Here is a 19,611-nt window from a genome sequence, read left to right as displayed (position 1 = left end):
GTGTCTTTTCCCTGAAATTTCATCTTTACATTAACATATAAATGTCAGTGTTCTGGTGTAGGTGCTGCATAAAAGGAAACATTTTTCTCAGTATGTTGCATGGCAGAAAACTAAAGCACTGAGTAAAAGAAAAATAGAAGGCTTTCCATAGATGTAAGGCAAAATCAGAATTTTACTCTGGACTCTTACAAAGCCCTGCAGACAACCACTAAGATATCTGGAGGTTTTCAAAACTCCCCACAAACCACATACACAAGAGCCAATGAATTTCAGCTGATGTCACTGAAACTCATTTGTATTTCTTGGATGGGATACATTTCAATTATGCCTGTAATGTGTCAAATGAGTTATTTCATAATAAATTATTTCTGCTGGACTTTATATTGTGTTATAAAAAATTAAGAAAACATCTTGTTGTCATTGAATATATAAAAAATACTTTCCTAAAATTTTACTTCTGTTCTGCCTTTAACAAAACTCATTTCTCTTTTAGGAGAAAAAAAGAACACTTCTAGTTGGATCAAAGATTTTATTATCTAGCTGATTTTTTTTTAAATCAACTTACATCCTGTTTGTTTCTGAATGACTGGGTCATTTCCAACCTGGCTGATAGTGAAAGGAAATTGTTTCTGTCCTATGGGTCCTGAGAGGCTAATATAAAATGAGCCAGTGGTGTGTCTCCCATGTATAATGGGAATACAGGAGTCCTTTATAGCCAAATTCATTGGCTGTGTTGTCTCAGTGAAGGGTTTCTCTGACAGGGAGTGCTACATTTTGTCCTTAAAAAATATTATATTTTAGTAGATTATAGTGTATGTGAAGAGTTATAATTTGTACTCTTACCCTGTGTCTTAAAAAGAAAATACCGTATCAGCTGATGAAAGCAGAAACACCAAAGTCATCTCTTTAACAACAAAATTACCTGTCACCTTTAGTCCTCTGAAAGCAAATATTTTAACCAAATGTCTTCAATTCCCTTGCATGTAGAGTAAATTGCAGCTTTAGACATCTAAAAGCCATAAGGAAAAAAAATCCATTATTTTAAATGAGTTCAGTTCTTTAAATCACTGCCAGAGCAAATGTCTGGGAAAGCAAAGGCTCCATTAGCTATGATTCAAGTATTTATTATCTGACATCGGGCATATCTCTTTGGTAATTCTAAGACACTTGGCCTGAGCGCTGCTCTAGTTTGCCTCTCAAGGCAGGAGAACAGGGTCTGTGCTCATTCATACGTTGGCTCCTGCTGCGACTACGAATAGGCGGGTTAACTGTTTGGTAATTTGTGTGCCAGGGAAATTTGGGCAAGAGTCAATTTGGCAAATGGACTGAGGCTCTGAAGCCACTTTGAATAAGCTAATGAGTAATCATCATGGGGAACTTTGCCTCCGGTAATCCACTTCCCATTTTGAGCCAGTAACCCAGGATGGAATGATATTTGGAGTTTTTTTTTTTTTTTAATCTTGTCTATCATCTTTTAATAGAATTTCCATTCTTATTTCTCTGAACAGTAGGGAGGAAATCTATATATTTTCAAACATTTTCTTCACATTCAGGAAGTATAAATTCTAGCCCTGAAGAAGGAAAGACCTTTTAATTTGATCAGAACTTTGAATCTGTGTAGCCAAAATAATAACCAGGAAATTCAGAGGGGGAACAATTCTTTTCACCAGTGAAAAAACTAAAAATAACTGTGTGTATTAGATACAGCTCCTTCTACGTGGCAGCGCAATATAAATAGGTGAGTTGCATGGCAATAGATGCCTCCGACAGGATTCCTAGTTTTGAGCTGGTGAAGCCAATGTTCGTTGAGAAGGCAGAAAGGGCATTTGTTGTCTGGTTTATAGAAATAGTTGGCTTACATCGTGGTTCAGCATGGCTAGCAAAGCCTAGAGGACTAGCTCTTCCCAGCCAGCATCACAAACAAGTACCGTCTGCAGAGCTAGTCTGCAGCAGGAGATGCTTCTGCTGATGAGAAATGGATGCTGCAGCTTGCTTTTCACCCTGTTGATGCCAGACAGCACTGGTGCCCTCACTGCTCCAGATCCTGAGTGGTCCCTCCCCAGGTCCTTCTTTTTTGTATCACTCATTACCTATTTGAAGCCTAAGACAGGTGCATATCATTAGCCAAGCTTAGACTACACAGAAGACCAGGAAAGCAACTACTGGACATATTTAGCTTCTACAGGGGAGAATCATAAAGTAGAGAATTCTCCTAACATAGGAAGGAGTTTCCAGTGCTAGACAACCGAAGAAATGGAAATGGGTCAGAAAAGAACAAAATATTTGTTTTGTTTCCTTGATTTCATATGCCCATTTCTTCTTACAATTGTACTTTATTCTGCCATTTTTATTCCATGTTCTCTATGTCATTATATATTGCTTACCACATATATAAATGTATTTTCATTTTAAATTGCTTTTTAGACTTTCATTCAGTAATAACATGGTAGAGAATCATATGTAATAAAATTGTCAGGAGAGGATTTAGGACATTTTGCACATGAAAGATTATTTAGCTCATTCCTGAGTCTTTTTTGTTGCATTGTTACATTAAAAAATGCATTTTGATTCCCCAGGAGCATTGCAGAGCCGTTGTCAAGGGGAAGTTGGAGATTGAGATCTGTGGCTCTGAGTAGAAATTTCAAGGAGAGAGCAGTTTGCCTGATACATGTAAATAGAAATGAGCCAGCCGGGCATGGTGGCTCACCCCTGTAATCCCAGCAATTTGGGAGGTCCAGGTGGGCGGATCACAAGGTCAGGAATTCAAGACCAGCCTGACCAACATGGTGAAACCCTGTCTCTACTAAAAATACAAAACTTAGTCAGGTGTGGTGGCATGCATCTGTAATCCCAGCTACTCAGGAGGCTGAGGGAAGAGAATCACTTGACCCTGGGAGGCAGAGCTCACAGTGAGCCGAGATCGCACAATTGCACTCCAGCCTGGGCAACAGAGCGAGACTCTGTCTCAAAAAAAAAAAAAAAAAAAAGAAAAGAAAAAGAAGAAAGAAATGAGCCAAACCTCTGTTTCCAGGGCTTGCCTTCCCACTCTTGAAACTCTAGATTCTAGATTAAGAGGGAGGGGCAGATGAGAACTGTATAGCCCAGATCACTGAATGTTAGCCACAGCCCCTTTGAAATTAAAAATGAAAGGAAAAAAATGAAAAGATCTCTTAATATATCTTGTTGTTATGTATTTGTTTATTAGATTGAGCAGATGGGTTGGAGTGCCCAGGGAGAGAAGAGGACAGGGATGCAACGAGCCTTAAAAGATTTTGGGAGAGCAATCAAGAGTATGGTTAAATGTCGTAAGAGTATTTTGTGGTGTGGCAGATATGCACTCCGCTTTCTCAATTTATAAATGGCCGTAATTGCTTTCCTCTCAGTTTTCCACTTTGAATTAGAACTAATTGCCTTTGCATCGCTGCTTTGCTCCCACCTACATAGTTTTCCCTTTCATTCTATAAAATCATGTGTTTGGTGCCTCTTCATTCATAGCTTCCAGTTTGGGTGCTATTCTTGGAGCAGCCACCCACTTTCTCACTACCAGTGAAGCTGCGTTCATTCTTCTGAGCTCTTCCACACAATCCACTGCTTTTTGCAAAACAGTTTGGTGTTACTGCTCCATGCAAAGTTTCCCTCAGCCCCTGCTTGAAAGTGGTTCGAAGGAGATATAAATTCGACAATAACATAACAAAGTCACCTGGAACTCCATAATTTATGTATACTGTGGTTCCTTTTTAACTTAGTATGTGGTCCTGCCATCTGATCATCTCTTTAAAATTTGTGTAGTCCTACAATCAAATAAGTGGAATTTATGGATTTTCATATCCTTTGTAGTTTCTAGTGTGGTTCCTTGTACACAGTTTAGATATTTTCTCTTCAAAAGTTCTTTAAGACATTGCTTGTGATAATGTGTGAACAAATTAATACCAAGATGACTCAAATTTAAACAAGTGCACATTCACTGCTGTTATACTGACCTGAACAATTTTTTAAAAAATCTGTAAAAGTAGTACTGGAAACTACTTTATTGATGATAGGAAAAAATATAGGAAAGAGCCAACGACTCTTGATGGTGATAATGACAGGAAGTTTCAAAATTATATGATTAAATTCAGAGAGCTTAAGGGATTCCCCGGAGATGTAATGAGCACGCAGTGTATGCCATGTCCTATTAAATCAACTCATTTGATCCTTAGGATATTGTTATTACATACAGTAGAGGCTATTATTATTGCATTTTAAGCATAAGTAAATTAAGGTCACAGAGAAGTTGAACAGCTGTGCCTATTGGCTTGAAGACAATTAGTCTGCCTTCAGAGTCCACATACTTAACTGCTGTGTGAGGGCGACTTTCCTATAGCCACTCAGTGGTAGAACTCAGATCTCCTGCTTCTCAGGCTTCCTATATGTACTGTATTTCTTCCTTACTGCTAGAAAAGTTGAAAATCCTTAATACTTTGGATTCTTTGTGATTTTTATGTCATTCCCTCAAGCCATTTAAGATTGAGAGACACAGATTTTAACACATGTATTCCCCCATAGCTCTACAATCAAGAGAATATCCCAAAGTTTAGAGGGAAAAAATGCCTATATGATATTGGATCAAAAGACCCGCTCTAAAACCCTTATTAAATATATGATCGATCTAGTTCATGCTTCAAAAAGAGCTAAAAACATGAAGGTCAGGTATTCAAAAGACATTCAAAATGTATTAATAAAGATTGAAACAATCAAGAAGGGAGGCCACAGAAAAGATTTTGCTTGAAATGGGTCATTTTTCTACATATCATGGAGAATGAACATGCAGGAAATTTTTTAAGTTCCAGGGCACATGTGCAAGACGTGCAGGTTTGTCACATAGGTAAACGTGCCATGGTGGTTTGCTGCACCTGTCAACCCATCACATAGGCATTAAGCTCAGCCTGCATTAGCTATCCTTCCTGATGCTCTACCCCTGCCATGCCCCAACAGGCCCCAGTGTGTGTTGTGCCCCTCCCTGTGTCTATGTGTTGACATTGTTCAGCTCTCACTTATAAGTGAGAACATGCAGTGTTTGGTTTTCTGTTCCTATGTTAGTTTGCTGAGAATAATAGCTTCCAGCTCCATCCATGTCCCTGCAAAGTATGTGATCTTGTTCGTTCGTACAGCTTTATAGTATCCCATGGTGTATATGTACGACATTTTCTTTATCCAGTCTGTCACTGATGGGCATTCGGGTTGATTCCATGTCTTTGCTATTGTGAATAGTCATATATGAAATTTATAATAATGAGTTAGGACTTTTCAGTTTGATCAGCTTTTGCATTTTTGGTAGAAATACCATGTCTGTGATGTTGTGTTTTTCATAGTACATAAGATTCAAAAGGCGTATGATCACCAGAAAAAAAAATGTTTGTTATATACACTAGTGGTTTGAGAAACTTACTGGCTCATAACATTTATTAAAATTGAAGCCAGGCTTGGTTGGGTGCAGTGGCTCACACTTGTAATCCCAGCAGTTTGGGAGACTGAGGCAGGCGGATCACTTGAGATCAGGAGTTTGAGGCCAGCCTAGCCAACGTAGTGAAACTCTGTCTCTACTAAAAATACAAAAATTAGCCAGGTATGTTCTCGCATACCTGTAGTCCTAGCTACTCAGGAGGCTGAGGCAAAAGAATCTCTCGAACCCAGGAGGCAGAGGTTGCAGTGAGCTGAGATCACCCCACTACACTCTGGCCTGGGCAACAGCGGGACCCTATCTCATTCATTCATTCATTCATAAATAAATAAATAAAGGCCAGGCTTTTGAACATCAAAAAGCAGTTATTCAAATTTAATCTACCATATGAAATTATTAAAAATCATGTATCATGATTTGCTTATATTTACCTTTTTTAAGGACAAAATATAGTTCCTTCTTCAATGCCATTTGGTACCCATTTCTTCAAGAATATTATTGGCTCTCTTCTCCCTGCAGTAGCCTTTTCTGGTTTCCTGGGGTAATGCTTTAACTCTGTAAGTCTCCTGGTGCATTCTTCTCTACAACCTGATTCTCACCCTCTCTTTACTTATGTCTCTTGATGGGTTCCAGACATACCTTTTTGGATGAGTCACAACTCCCTTAATACATAAAAAAGTCATTCTTCCTTGGTCTTTCTTTTCTTTTCATTTTTAAACTTTATTTTGAAGCTTTTTAAAAAATAATTTCGATTTTATTTTAGACTTAGGGGGAACATGTGCAGGTTCACATTGGCATATTGTATGATGCTGAGTTTTGGGGTGTGATTGATCCTGTCACCCAAGTAGTGAGCATAGTACCCAATAGGTAGTTTTTCAGTCCTTTCCCCTTTCCCCTCTTTTGGAGTCCTCAGCATCTATTGTTCCTATCTTTTTATGTGTACCCAATGTTTAGCTTCTACTTACAAGTGAGAACTTGTGGTATTTGGTTTTCTGTTCTTGCATTAGTTCACTTAGAATAATGGCCTCCATCTGCATCCATGTTGCTGCAAAGGACATGATTTCATTCTTTTAGTTGGCGTATATGTGTATATGTATGGCGTATATGGTGTATATGTACCGCATTTTCTTTATCCAGTTCACTGTTGTTGGGCACCTAGGTTGATTCCATGTCTTTGCTGATTGTGAATAGTGCTGAGATAAACATAGGCATGCATGTGTCTTTTTGGTAGAACAATGTATTTTCCTTTGGGTGTATACCCAGTTATGGGTTTGCTGGGTTGGATGGTATTTTTGAGTTCTTTGAGAAATCTCCAAACTGCTTTCCACTGTGGCTGAACTAATTTACATTTCTACCGACAGTGTATAAGTGTCCTCTTTTCTCCACAGCCTCTTCAGCATCTATTATTTTTTTGACTTTTTAGTAATAGCCATTCTGACTGGTGTGAAGTGGTATCTCATTGTGGTTTTGATTTGCATTTCTCTGATATTAGTGATATAGAGCATTGTTTCATGTTTGTTGACTACTCGTATATCTTCTTTTGAGAAATGTCTGTTCATGTCCTTTGCCCACCTTTTTAATTGGGTTATTTGCTTTTTGCTTGTTGATTTAAGTTATTTATAGATTCTGGATGTTAGACCTTTGTCAGATGCATAGTTTATGAATATTTTCTCTTATTTTTTAGAGTGTTTACTCATTGAGTGTTTCTTTGGTCATGTAGAAGCTTTTTAGTTTAATTAGTTCCCATTTAACAATTTGTATTTTTGTTTGATTGCTTTCGAGGTCTTAGCCATAACTTTTTTTTTTTTTTTTTTTTTTTTTTTTTTGCCAATGCTGAAGTCTAGAATGGTATTTCCTAGATTTTCTTCTAGGATTTTTATAGTTTGAGATGTTATGTTTAAATATTTGATCCATCTTGAGTTATTTTTTGTATATGTTGAAAGGTGTGGATCCAGTTTTGCTCTTCTGCATAGGACTATTTTGAAGCTTTTAAAAGAAATCCTTCCTCATATTCAAGTGATTACTATATCTGTTTCTTATATAATTGTAATTTTCCTCTATTGTAGTGCTGCTTACATTTTCCAAACTTTTAATTTTGATATAATTTGAACCTTACAGAAAAGTTGCAAGAATAGTACGGTATCAGCATTCTTTACCCAGATTCACAGTTGTTTATATTTTATCTAATCTGCTTTATTTTTTCCTTCTCCTTTACACACATACATGCGTGAGCACACACACACAGATGTTTTTTCCAAACCATTAGAAAATAAATTAAAGACATATGGTTTTTTACTCCTAAATATTTTGATGTGTATTTACTAAGAATAAGGACAGTCTCTTACATAATCACCATACAGTTTTTTAAAATGAGGAAATTTATAATTGAAACAGCATTTTTTCTAATCCACATATTCATTTCCCCCCAGTTGTTCCAATAATGGTCTTTGTAGCAATTATTTTCCCAATTCAAGATCAGGCATTGCGTTTAATTGTTATTTCTCTTTAGTCTCCTTTAAGCTGCAACAGTTCTTCAATCTTTCTTTGCTTTATTTACCCTGATATTTCTGAAGAGCATGGGCTAGGTATTTTGTAAAACGTCACTCAATTCAAGTTTGTCTAATGTTTCCTGATGATTTTATTCAGCTTTTGCATGTTTTCCTCACTGTTTAGTTGTTATTGTTCCTTTTGTATTAATAACTAATTTGTGGAGAAATATGTTGGTATTCTTTAAATATCTTATTCATTAAATGTTCACCTGCTAGTTTTAGAATCCACTGATGATTTTCCAACCCCATTATTCCTTCTGCATTTTTTATGTGGCATTCTACTGTAAAGAAAAGCTTTTCTTTCTCCCCTGTTTACTTGTTTATTACATCAGTGTGGAGTCATGGATGCCTATTTGATGAGTTCAAAACTTATCATCACTATCTGTCCCAGATTTGGCCACTGGGAGCCCTCTTAAGCTGGCTTCTTCTATATATTCTCATCATTTTTGAGCACTTGCAGCAAGATACTCCAGGCTCATTTTGTGTTTTCTTTAACCCAATGCTTGGAATTAGGTATTTCTTCCAGGAGCACTGTTTCCTATTTAATGGGAGATGGTACTTAGCAACAAATCTGGAGCTAGGAAATTACATATATTTATCATATTCATATGTACACAAAACATAGCTATATATCTTGTCTGTCTCTCTATGTATCAAGCTGTCAGTATACTGACACTGACATTCCTGAATCTAATTCCAAGCCATAGAGTATATGCCAGTCCTTTTTCTATTTATGACTCCTTTTTTCCACCAGTGAGAAACCCGATTTTCACTGTACTTCAGTATATTTACTCATTTACTGAAGCGTGGAACACACAGAGTAGTTTCAGAATTACTTACTCATACCGCTGTATAAGGCCAAAATGAAAACCCGGAATTCAAAATTAGTTTACAGATTCTTAAGGAAAAGTTTACAGGAAGTACAATTCACATATCTTGTCTAAAAATTAATGAGTTTTGAAAATGCATACATGTGGGTAATCTGTGCATCCCCCACCCCACCAACAAGATATAGAATATTTCCATCACCACATAAAAAGGTTCCTGCAGTACCTACCCAATAAGTCCCTCCCCCAACTCAGGAAACTGCTGAGCACTATTCTGATTTTTTCATCATGGATTAGTCTTACCTATATTAGAATTTTAGGTAAACGATGACTATTGTTTTAATAGTTAGCCTTAAATTCAGGAGCTGTTAGTCTTCCAGCTTTGTTTGCTTTATCTAAATTGTTTGGCTAGTCTAAATCCTTTGGGCTTCCCTACAAAAAAAAAAAATTAAAGGCAGTTTGGCTTCTCCAAAAGTTTGCAGGGATCAAAATTTCACTGAATCTATAGACTAATTTTGTGAGAACTGACATCTTAGTAAAGTAGAGTCTTCCAACCCATAATTGTAGTACATTTCTCCATTTATTTAGATCTTTAATCTCTTAGCAACATTTGGCTTCTATCAGTGTAGTGGTCTTAGAAGTCATTTGTTGCTGTTACTCATATTTTATTTTTTGATGCTATTGTAAATAGCATTATTTGTTTAAGAATTTCAAATGTTTGTTGTTAATGTGCAGGTATTCAATTGACTTTGTATGTTCACACTGTATTCTGTAATCTTGCTATATTACTTAAATAGTTCTAGCCATTATTTTGTATATTCATGATTTTCTAGGTTAAAAATATAAAATATATGATCTGTAGAGAACATTTTACTTATTCCTTTCCAAATTATTTGCCTGCCTGCCTTTTTCTTCTTCCCCACCACTGCCCTGGAATTATTGCAGTGACTAGAACCTCCAGTGCAGTGTTGAACAGAATTAGTGAAAGTAGACTTTATTGTCTTTTTCTTAGGGAAAAAATATTTCATGTTTCATCATTAAGTACAATGTTTGCTGTGCTTTTCATAGATGCTCTTTATCTCATTTGAGGTTTCATTCTATTCTTTGTTGGAAGGTTTTTTTTTTTTATCATGAATGGTTTTGATTTAAAAAATAGTTTATTTGCATTTGTTGACATAATCCTGGTGTTTCTCTTTTATCTTTTAATATATTGAGTTACACAGATTGATTTTCAAATATTAAACCAACTTAGACCCCTAAGGTAAATCTCACATGGTCACCTTTTTATTACTTTTTTTATATATTGGTGGATTTCATTTGCCTATATTTTGCTAAAGAGTTTTGTGTCTGTGTCCAAGAGAGATGTTTTCTCTGTAAATTTAAAAAAAATTTTGTTTTGTATAAAGGTAATTTTTTGTTCACAAAGTGAGTTGGAAGTCTTTTCTATTTTCTGAAAGGGTATAAGTTTGGCATCATTTTTTTTTTTCTTTAATGTTTTCTAGAACATCAGTACAGCCTTATAAGCTAGGAGTTTTCTTTGGGAAGAAGTTTTTAATCGTGAATTTAGTTTCTCTTAAAAAAATATAAAGCCATTCCAATTTTCTATGTCATTTTGTGTAATTTCTGAAAGTGTAAGTTTCAGAGGATTTTTTAATTTGTTGAACTTATTGGCACAAAGTTATCCTTTTAATATTTTTTTAATCTGTAGTGATATCCCCTCTTTCATTCCTGTTATTTGTAATTTGTGTTTTTCTCTATTTCTAAATCTGGTTTTCTACATATTTAGCAATATTATTAATCTTTTAGATGAGACACAATTTTTGGCTTTGTTAATTTCTCTATCATTTATTTCTTCTGTTTCATCAGTTTCTTTGGTATTTGATTCCTTCTACTTTGGATTTACTTTGTCCATCTTTTCCTATCTTCTTAAGGTGAAACTAGGATGATTGATCTGAGGCAGCTCTTCTAAAGTAAACATTTAAAGCCATATCGGCCTTAGCTGCTTTTAGATGCTCTGCTTTCAGAGTCCCACAAATTTTGGTGTGCTGCGTTCTTATATTCATTCAGCCCCAAATATATTCTAAATTACTTTGTGATTTCCTCTTAATCCTCTTTACTATTTAGCAATATATTGTTTTATTTTTGAATTTTGAGGTTTTCTTAATATCTTATGATTTATTTCCAGTTTAATTCTGCTTTAGTCAGAGAACACATTCTATAAGATTTTAGCCTTTTGAAATCTATTGGTTTGGTAGTTCTCAATAGCTCAGCAAGTGCGTTTGAAAAGAATATCTTTTGTAGTTTTGGTATATTCTACCTTATAAATATCAATGGCCAGGTGATTTTTATAGTGTTTTCAGATATACTATTTATATTCTTGCTGAGCTTTTTAATCTAGGATTTTTAAGTGAGATATTGTTATTATTGTAGATTTGTCTATTTTTCCTGTATTTCTGTCAGGTTCTGCTTTGTATATTTTAGAGAAAATTATCACCATTGCCATCATTTATGTTGCAGATTCTCTGTACGTAATATGTCTTTAATTTTTTGGCTGATTTCAAGATTATTTGTCTTTGTTTTCAGCAGTTTTACTATGATATGCCTAGGTATAACTTTATATTTTTCTGCTTTGAAATTGCTGAGCTTCCTGGATTTGTAAGTTTGCCTTTTTAATCAAATTTGTAAATTTTGGGGCCATTTTTTCTTCCAAGATATTTTTCTTCTGCATTCTGTCTTTTTTCTCTTTTTGGAACTCCAGTTCATGGAATTTAAACCAGTTTGTATTGCCCTAGATATAAATAAGATGCTGTTCAATTTTTTTCAATCTTTTTTTCTATGCTCTTCAAATCGAATACTTTCTTTTGCTTTATTTTCAAATTAATTATTATTTTTCTTCTGCTCTCTCAAATCTGCTATTAAGCCCATTCAGTGAACTTTTTGTCAGTTTAGATATTACACTCATCAGTTCTGTTTGTACATTTGGTTCTTTTTTTATAGTTTTCGTTTGTATGCCAGGATTCCCCTTCCCCTCATTTATTATGACCATATTTTCTTTGAAAATGGCTGCTTTAAAATCCTGGTCGCTAATTCCAGCGTGGATCATCTTGGGCCAGTTTTTATTGACTACTTTTCTCTAGACTAGGATTCACTTTTTCTTAATTTCATTGTCTGGTAATTTCTTATTGTATACTGAACACTGAGGATGATATGATATGTTGCAGACTCTGGATTCTGTTACCTGCTGAAGAGCTGTACTTTGTTCTAGTAAGCAGTTAACCTGGTTAGATTCATATTCTGTCTCCTTGCAGTTGGCAGCATCTGAGGTCTTTGCTCAGCTCTGTCAGACATTCAGAAGCCACCTTCTGTCATTCTGTGGGGTCTGCCCCATGAATGTGTAATTCAAGGATCAAATAAGGATGCTGGTAAACCATGGCAACCTCAGTTTCATCCTCTGACTCCTCAAGCCCATATCACCAGTGCATTGTACTTGAGCTTCAGCTGCCAGTGCTACCAGAATAGGGAATTGCCTCCAGCTGAGCAGCTACATGAAGGCAAATCTCATCCAATGCTATTGGCTCCTTTCTTACAGGAGGGTTTACTCTTCTCTCATTTCTACCTCTTTTATTGCTCTCAAGAGCCTTTAAATCACTATGTTTTATATGTTTTTCAAGGGGTTATAATTATTATCTGCAGGAGAATTAGTCTAATAACCATTGCTTCTCCATTACTGGTAGCAGAACTTTCTCTGATATATTTCATAATTGCTAAATTATAACCCCTATCTAACTTATAAAAACATTCATCCACATGTTTAATATGGTGTATTCTCTAGATTTTTGTATGCCTCTAGTGTGTTTTCAGAGGAAGAAATATAGTGCAAAGTCACACACAAGTATTATTATTAGTAGTAATACAATACAAGTATTGTATTATTAAAATAATACAAGTAGTCTATTGTGTTATGAATTGAAAACTTAGTATTTTTTAGTGCCGGGCACTATGCTATGTGATTTACATGTGTTGTCTTATTTAAAACCATAAAATAACATAATTAGGATCATACAGAACCAATTTTTAGAGAACCTACAAAGGTCACACAGCTAGTAAGTTCGGGATCAGAATTTAGTACTACATCTCTTATTCTCTTAAGTACACATAATTTTTCTCTGAGCTGAAATGGTCAAAGATTTTTTAATATAAAAATTATTTTTAAAGTATGGGAGTATGTTATTTTGTACTACATCTCTTATTCTCTTAAGTACACATAGTTTGTCTCTGAGCTGAAATGGTCAAAGATTTTTTAATATAAAAATGTTTATGTACTGTGATTGGAAGGCTCCTGTAGAGAAAAAGGTGTTTAATATTTTAAAAAGAGCAACATAATAACTGACGGAGTGAGTCCCAGAGGTGACGGGAGAGAATGAAGTTAATTGCTGAAGGAAAGTCCAACACTGAGCAGATGGAAACCTTTCCCCCTTAGATTGAAGGGAAGGAAATATAGATTGGTGTTGCTATGAAAAAGCTTAAAGGAGGAGATAGGATGAAGAGGGGAAGTGAGTGAGTTTGAATGTTTTTGATAAAGGAGTCTGTAAGGAGAGACTAAGTCAGTTGAATGGTCACTGGGTGAAGATTTGGGAAAAGGCAGAGGTTTGAAATATCCCCTGTAGTAAATGGCAGAGGAAGCTAAATAAAGTTAGGTAGAGTGATTGATGGTTGGGAGTCAGAGGTTGAGTTTAGAGCCATGTGTTTATAGGTATATCAATTGTGAGGTTTCCTCTGTGCTCTGCTCTCTGTAGTAAACTTTTATTAAGACATGTATTAGTTTGAGATAGGATTTACAAAGCACAAGTGATGGAGGACAAAGATAGAAAAGAATTACAGATGCTTTTATAATAGTATAGTTTTCTGTATAAATATTTGAGATTAGCTGAATTGCTCTCCACTTGGAACTCCTTCTCAATTTGATTCTGAAAGATGATGATCCATAGTGCAGAATTACTGTAGACAAGATGTGAGATACAGTGAGAAAAACCTGAGACAGGTAGAACCCCGAGTGATTGCCATGACTGACACTCATTAGCTGGATGACATTAGGAAAAACACTAATATGGCCTCTAGTTATTGTTTTGTAAAATGAAGGTAGCTCTTAAAATTCTCTACCTTCAGAGGCAAATGATGAAATTTGTATTTTAATAGTTAGCGGAAAACTGGCCTAGTTTATGTTTTTCTTACATTGCTGTAAGAAGTTTTTTTGTTGGGGTTAGTATAAAATACGATTTAAATTTTCTTAATAGTTCTAACTTTGCATATGCCTTCTAATACCAGTCTGTTATTTGGTGCATCTCAGAAGAGTTCAATGTGTTTTAGTTAATAATATGTCAAATTTGTGCAAGGCACCCACGTGAATAAGATATACATATAAAAACAGTATATGACAACACTATTGTTCCCCAGTCTTACCTAATCTACTTATGAATTACTCCCAAAATTTTATCCAGTAGAATAAAGTATATGTGTAATTATGCTTGAGGAATAATCTATATTCCTGATTATCTATTTATGGGACACATCCCAATGCTATTTAGCAATTGTTTGTCAAAGCAGGAAGCATCCCAGAGTAAAGAAACACTATCTCTGACCATTAGTTGTATAGCAAGCCATTTTCTCCTTTTGGTCCCATGACTGACTGTGAGGGGAAAGGAGTCATGGATTTTTGTAACAGGGTAAGAAACAGGAACATCGTCAGGACTTACAGATCATGAGAGTATCTTCCTTTGTTATTGATGACAAAAATTTGACTCAAATAAGTAGTGACTCTCTTGAGAGGATATTTGTGTTTAACATCTACAGGAGAAAACAAGTCCTATCCACATCTTTATAATCAGGTAGATGTACTTTAACCTTTAGGAACCATAAGGCCCATTATGGACCGCCAGTGGAACATTTCACTAGTTGGGGAAGTGAGGCGTGTAGGCCAACCTGGCTTCTGTATCCCAGCTTGGGGTGAGTCCTTTGTCCTTCATGAGCCCCTCATGACAGATGCTTCCCTAGACAGAAGTGAGAAATTTGCAGTAACATGTTAGACTAGTGCCACTGTGAGGCTGCCCACTTAGCCAGAAAGCCCATCAGTAACGGAAGTTGATTGTTATCAGTGGAACTATGTTAATTTCAGCTCATTCATTCAATATACAATTTATTAAGCACCACTGTGTGCCAGCCACTGTTCTAGGTCTTAAGGACACAGTCCCTGCCCTCAGTAAAGTCATACTTGGGGTGAGGGGGGTGCAGGCAGGTAGTGAACAAAGGTTGATAAACACAAGGGTGGGAGTTTATCAACTGTTATTTCCCACAGGGTGGTGAGGGAAGGCCTCATTGTAAAGGTGACAGCTGAGCAGAAGTCTGGAAGAAATGAACAAGCCAACCTCTTCTGCTATTGGGAGCTTTTGCTATTGGGAGCTATTAGAAAGCCCCATCTGGAGAAAGAAAAGCTTTGAAAGCTCCCTGTCTAGGCTGATCAGTTAGAAAAATGATTTCACTCTGGAAAGCACCAATCCTAAGGGCCTGTGGCTTGGTGAACAGACAGTGCCTTTCTGTGAAGGAAAAGGCACCCCTGTCTTCATGCCTGGGCAGGCAGCTAGGTGAGTAGGGAAATCCAAGGAAGGGAGAGAGGGCTGGAATTTTGCTCCTACTCACCCTCCCACAGGTCACTCTTGTGCCATGCGCACGTGGCTTACTGCGGGAGCGCTACGGGAACGTGTGTGGTGGGAATCCCATGCAGAGAGAACAGCAAGGACAAAGACCCCGAGGCAGGACCATGTTTAGGAAACTCCGGGCATCCAGTGAAGCTAAGGGAGTAAGCAGGATCAAAGTAGGAGACAAGGTCAGGCTCCAGGTTCACTGACACCAAATGTAGTTCTAATAAGATCGTTCTTTAGCTCTTTAGAGTTTTCAAAGAACTTTCTTTCATATATAATTTTATGATTTCCACAACAACTCATCATAGGAAGCTCAAAGAAGTTACCTATGATGGTAATACAATTAGCAAACATGGGGGCTTAGAATTTAACTGAAGTCCTCGGTTTTCAGTACTTTTCATGATACTTTACCTCAGAGATTAATAATTTTAAAGCATTAAATCTTTTTTAAAAATATCACCAATTCCATCACAGAGCTGTGTTTTTACAAAAATAGACCTTTCTGATCCCTGTGCTGTGATTTAAAGCATCTGGTTATTGTTCTCTTTTTCTGTAGTTAACTTCAATAGACTTTAAAAATTCTCTATTGTTGTAATTTAGATGTCTTTATAAAGCCATTTACGTCTATTTTCTCATTTTAATGGGTCTTTAAAATATTTCTTATCACAACACTTTTTGAAAATGTGGTGTTTTTGCTAACCCGAATTATGTAATTGTTAGAAAATTAATAAAAATCTCACAAAAAGCATTTCCTTGATGAAAAGAAAATTCTGTATATTAATCAGGGTTTTCCTGTGAATTTCTTTCAGCTGGAAATGGAGAAGCTTCAGCTACAAGCCCTTGAGCAAGAGCACAAGAAGCTGGCTGCCCGCCTTGAGGAAGAGCGTGGCAAGAACAAGCAGGTGGTCCTGATGCTGGTCAAAGAGTGCAAGCAGCTCTCAGGCAAAGTCATAGAGGAGGCCCAGAAGCTCGAAGACATAATGACCAAACTGGAAGAGGAAAAGAAAAAGACGAATGAATTAGAAGAGGAACTCTCCGCTGAGAAACGAAGAAGCACAGAAATGGAAGCTCAGATGGAAAAACAACTCTCTGAGTTTGACACCGAGCGGGAACAGCTTCGTGCCAAGCTGAACCGGGAAGAAGCACACACCACTGACCTCAAAGAGGAGATAGACAAGATGAGGAAAATGATTGAGCAACTGAAAAGGGGAAGTGACAGCAAACCAAGCCTCTCTCTTCCACGGAAGACAAAAGATAGGCGTTTGGTTTCCATATCTGTGGGAACAGAAGGAACTGTGACAAGGTCTGTTGCATGCCAGACAGACCTAGTGACAGAAAGTGCGGACCACATGAAAAAGTTGCCTTTAACTATGCCTGTAAAACCTTCCACAGGGAGTCCCCTAGTTTCTGCAAATGCAAAAGGGAGCGTGTGCACCGGTGCCACTATGGCCAGACCAGGTATTGACAGGCAGGCTTCCTATGGTGACTTGATTGGCGCTTCTGTACCCGCTTTCCCACCTCCAAGTGCAAACAAAATTGAGGAAAATGGACCAAGCACTGGCTCAACACCAGATCCAACCAGTAGCACACCCCCACTTCCCAGTAACGCTGCCCCTCCCACCGCTCAAACACCAGGCATAGCTCCTCAGAACTCGCAAGCTCCACCTATGCACAGTTTACATTCACCATGTGCCAACACCTCTTTGCATCCAGGTCTAAACCCACGAATCCAAGCAGCTAGATTTAGATTTCAGGGCAATGCTAACGACCCAGACCAAAATGGAAATACTACCCAAAGTCCTCCGTCAAGAGATGTCTCGCCTACAAGTCGTGACAACCTAGTGGCCAAACAACTAGCTCGGAATACTGTGACCCAAGCACTGTCAAGATTTACAAGCCCTCAAGCAGGTGCTCCCTCAAGGCCTGGAGCGCCCCCAACAGGGGATGTTGGCACCCACCCTCCAGTTGGTCGGACCAGTTTAAAGACTCATGGTGTAGCACGAGTTGACAGAGGAAATCCTCCTCCTATCCCTCCAAAAAAGCCAGGGCTCTCCCAAACTCCTTCTCCACCACACCCCCAACTCAAGGTTATTATAGACAGCAGCAGGGCCTCGAACACAGGGGCCAAAGTTGATAACAAAACTGTGGCTTCGACTCCTTCCAGTTTGCCACAAGGGAACAGGGTGATCAATGAGGAGAACCTTCCTAAGTCATCCTCCCCTCAGCTGCCACCAAAACCATCCATAGATTTAACTGTGGCACCTGCAGGCTGTGCCGTTTCAGCCCTGGCCACGTCTCAGGTGGGTGCCTGGCCTGCTGCAACCCCCGGACTGAACCAACCTGCATGTTCAGACAGTTCCCTTGTCATTCCTACCACCATTGCCTTTTGCTCTTCCATAAACCCCGTTAGTGCCTCATCCTGTAGACCAGGTGCCTCAGACAGCCTCCTGGTAACAGCATCAGGTAAAGGGATTGAAATGTTATACCCTTTTTAAAGAATATGGCCTCTCTTCTCACTTGTCTTGATTTTCTTCACATTGCCTTGAAACTTTTTTTTTTAATTTGATGCTTCCCCCCACCCCCATTTCTTTTCTTTCTCTCTCTTTTTTTGTATTTTTTTTAAAGGCTCCAGGGTATGGTGATTCATCTTGCTATATGAATTGCGGTTTCGCTATGCTAAGTGCTTTCTTCATTTAAGATAACCTGAAAGTAGTGGCTTAAAGCACATGGAGACCATTAATTTAGAGAGACTAAAATATTTACATGGGAGAAAAGAGTATTCCTTCTTATTAAATATTTATCTCGCAAGACCTCAATGGGTCATCATCAGACAGTATGTGTTTAATTCTGTTCCTTCTGAGATGACATTTTTAAAGACCTTTCAAGTACTTATTAACACTATGTTGGATTACCAAATTGACTAGATTTGTTCCGTAATTGGTATATTTTAAGTTCTAATATCAGTTTGGTGTTTTCGGTTTTTTTTTTTTTTTTTTTTTTACCTTCAGAAATGGAGTGTGAATATTTATAAATCTGTTCTAAGTTTAGTTTATTTCAAAAGCCATGTACCCTATTTAGTGCTGCTGTCTTCCAACACTCGGGCACAGATGGTTAACATAGCATGTGGGCTATGTCACAGAAGGTTTCCACTGCAGGTGTGGCTTATGAAGTCACTGAATCTGGGACTCTTGAACAAAGAAGAGGTCGATTTTTCCCTTTTGTTATACAGTGCTAGAGAAAGCATTGCTTTTTATTGACATGACTGGATTAGTTATTTACTAAACAAATGTGGCTCTAAAGTAATGTTACCAAAAATACATAATTGTAAATGGCAGAGACTAGATTCCAAACACATCTAACTGCAAAGTCCATGCTGTTTTCAGTTCCCAATTTTACCCCTCAAAATGTGGATGACAAAGTTCTGTTGACACTTTGAAGAAGTCTCTCCTACCATGGGATCTTAGTGGTTGGTGGAGATTGTTGGTTCTAATGGGAGAGAACTTTTATAATTACAGGAAGGTTTGAACAGTTGTTGTATTTAATACTTTGAAGGGAGAGAGAGAAAAGCAAATAGCATCATATTTGCTAATTATCAGGTGATGACAGCAGTACACTAGGATTTATTTGTCCAATTATAAGCTATCAACTTGAAATTAAGGTCTTTGAGAGGCTTTATCCATATTTTGAGGGGCGAAATAGGGAATTGGAAGCAGCATGGACTTGGAAGTTAGATCTATGTTGAAATCTAGTCTCTGCCATTTACAATTGTGCATTTTTGGTGACTTCTTATGCTACTCATATGGGGGAGGGTGGCTGTTAGGAGGATCGGATCCTATAACCTGTCAGCTTGGTATTGAGCTTAGAATAGCATGAGTAATCAATAAATAGAGGTGATATTACTGCTTCAATGATATTGTTGCTTACAGTATTTTTGAGAATTTCCTATGGAATTGACTTTAGTATTATTTTGAGATGTCTTTACAGGCATTCAGCATTCTATATTTTTGATCCAAAATGGTATTACTGAGTTGAACAGCTCTTCTCGTGGCCTAAAATAATTTTGGCTGTTTCTTACAAATTAAATCCACCCTCAGAGAGGA

The 19,611-nt window shown here is 37.2% G+C and overlaps 1 protein-coding gene across 9 annotated transcripts in view; it reads left to right on the top strand.

Moving 5' to 3' along the window:
- CTTNBP2 (cortactin binding protein 2) overlaps positions 1 to 19,611 on the top strand; it is a 162,309-nt gene that overhangs the window by 63,824 nt on the left and 78,874 nt on the right. For 7 of the 9 annotated variants that reach the window (XR_681584.4, XM_009454062.4, XM_519331.7 and 4 more), the window contains exon 4: positions 16,321 to 17,974. Coding sequence is in view for 7 of the 9 variants with exons in the window: in XM_009454062.4 (XP_009452337.3) it covers positions 16,321 to 17,974 (1,654 nt within the window). In the remaining 2 variants the exon portion in view is untranslated. The remainder of the gene's footprint in view (positions 1 to 16,320; positions 17,975 to 19,611) is intronic. The other 2 variants (XM_009454063.4, XM_063815542.1) reach the window with 1 other exon arrangement.

The sequence above is a fragment of the Pan troglodytes genome, chromosome 6 (assembly GCF_028858775.2).
Source record: "Pan troglodytes isolate AG18354 chromosome 6, NHGRI_mPanTro3-v2.0_pri, whole genome shotgun sequence".
Taxonomy (NCBI): Eukaryota; Metazoa; Chordata; class Mammalia; order Primates; family Hominidae; genus Pan; species Pan troglodytes.
The sequence above is the reverse complement of the archived record's forward strand: the minus strand, read 5'-3'. Positions and strand labels throughout refer to the sequence as shown.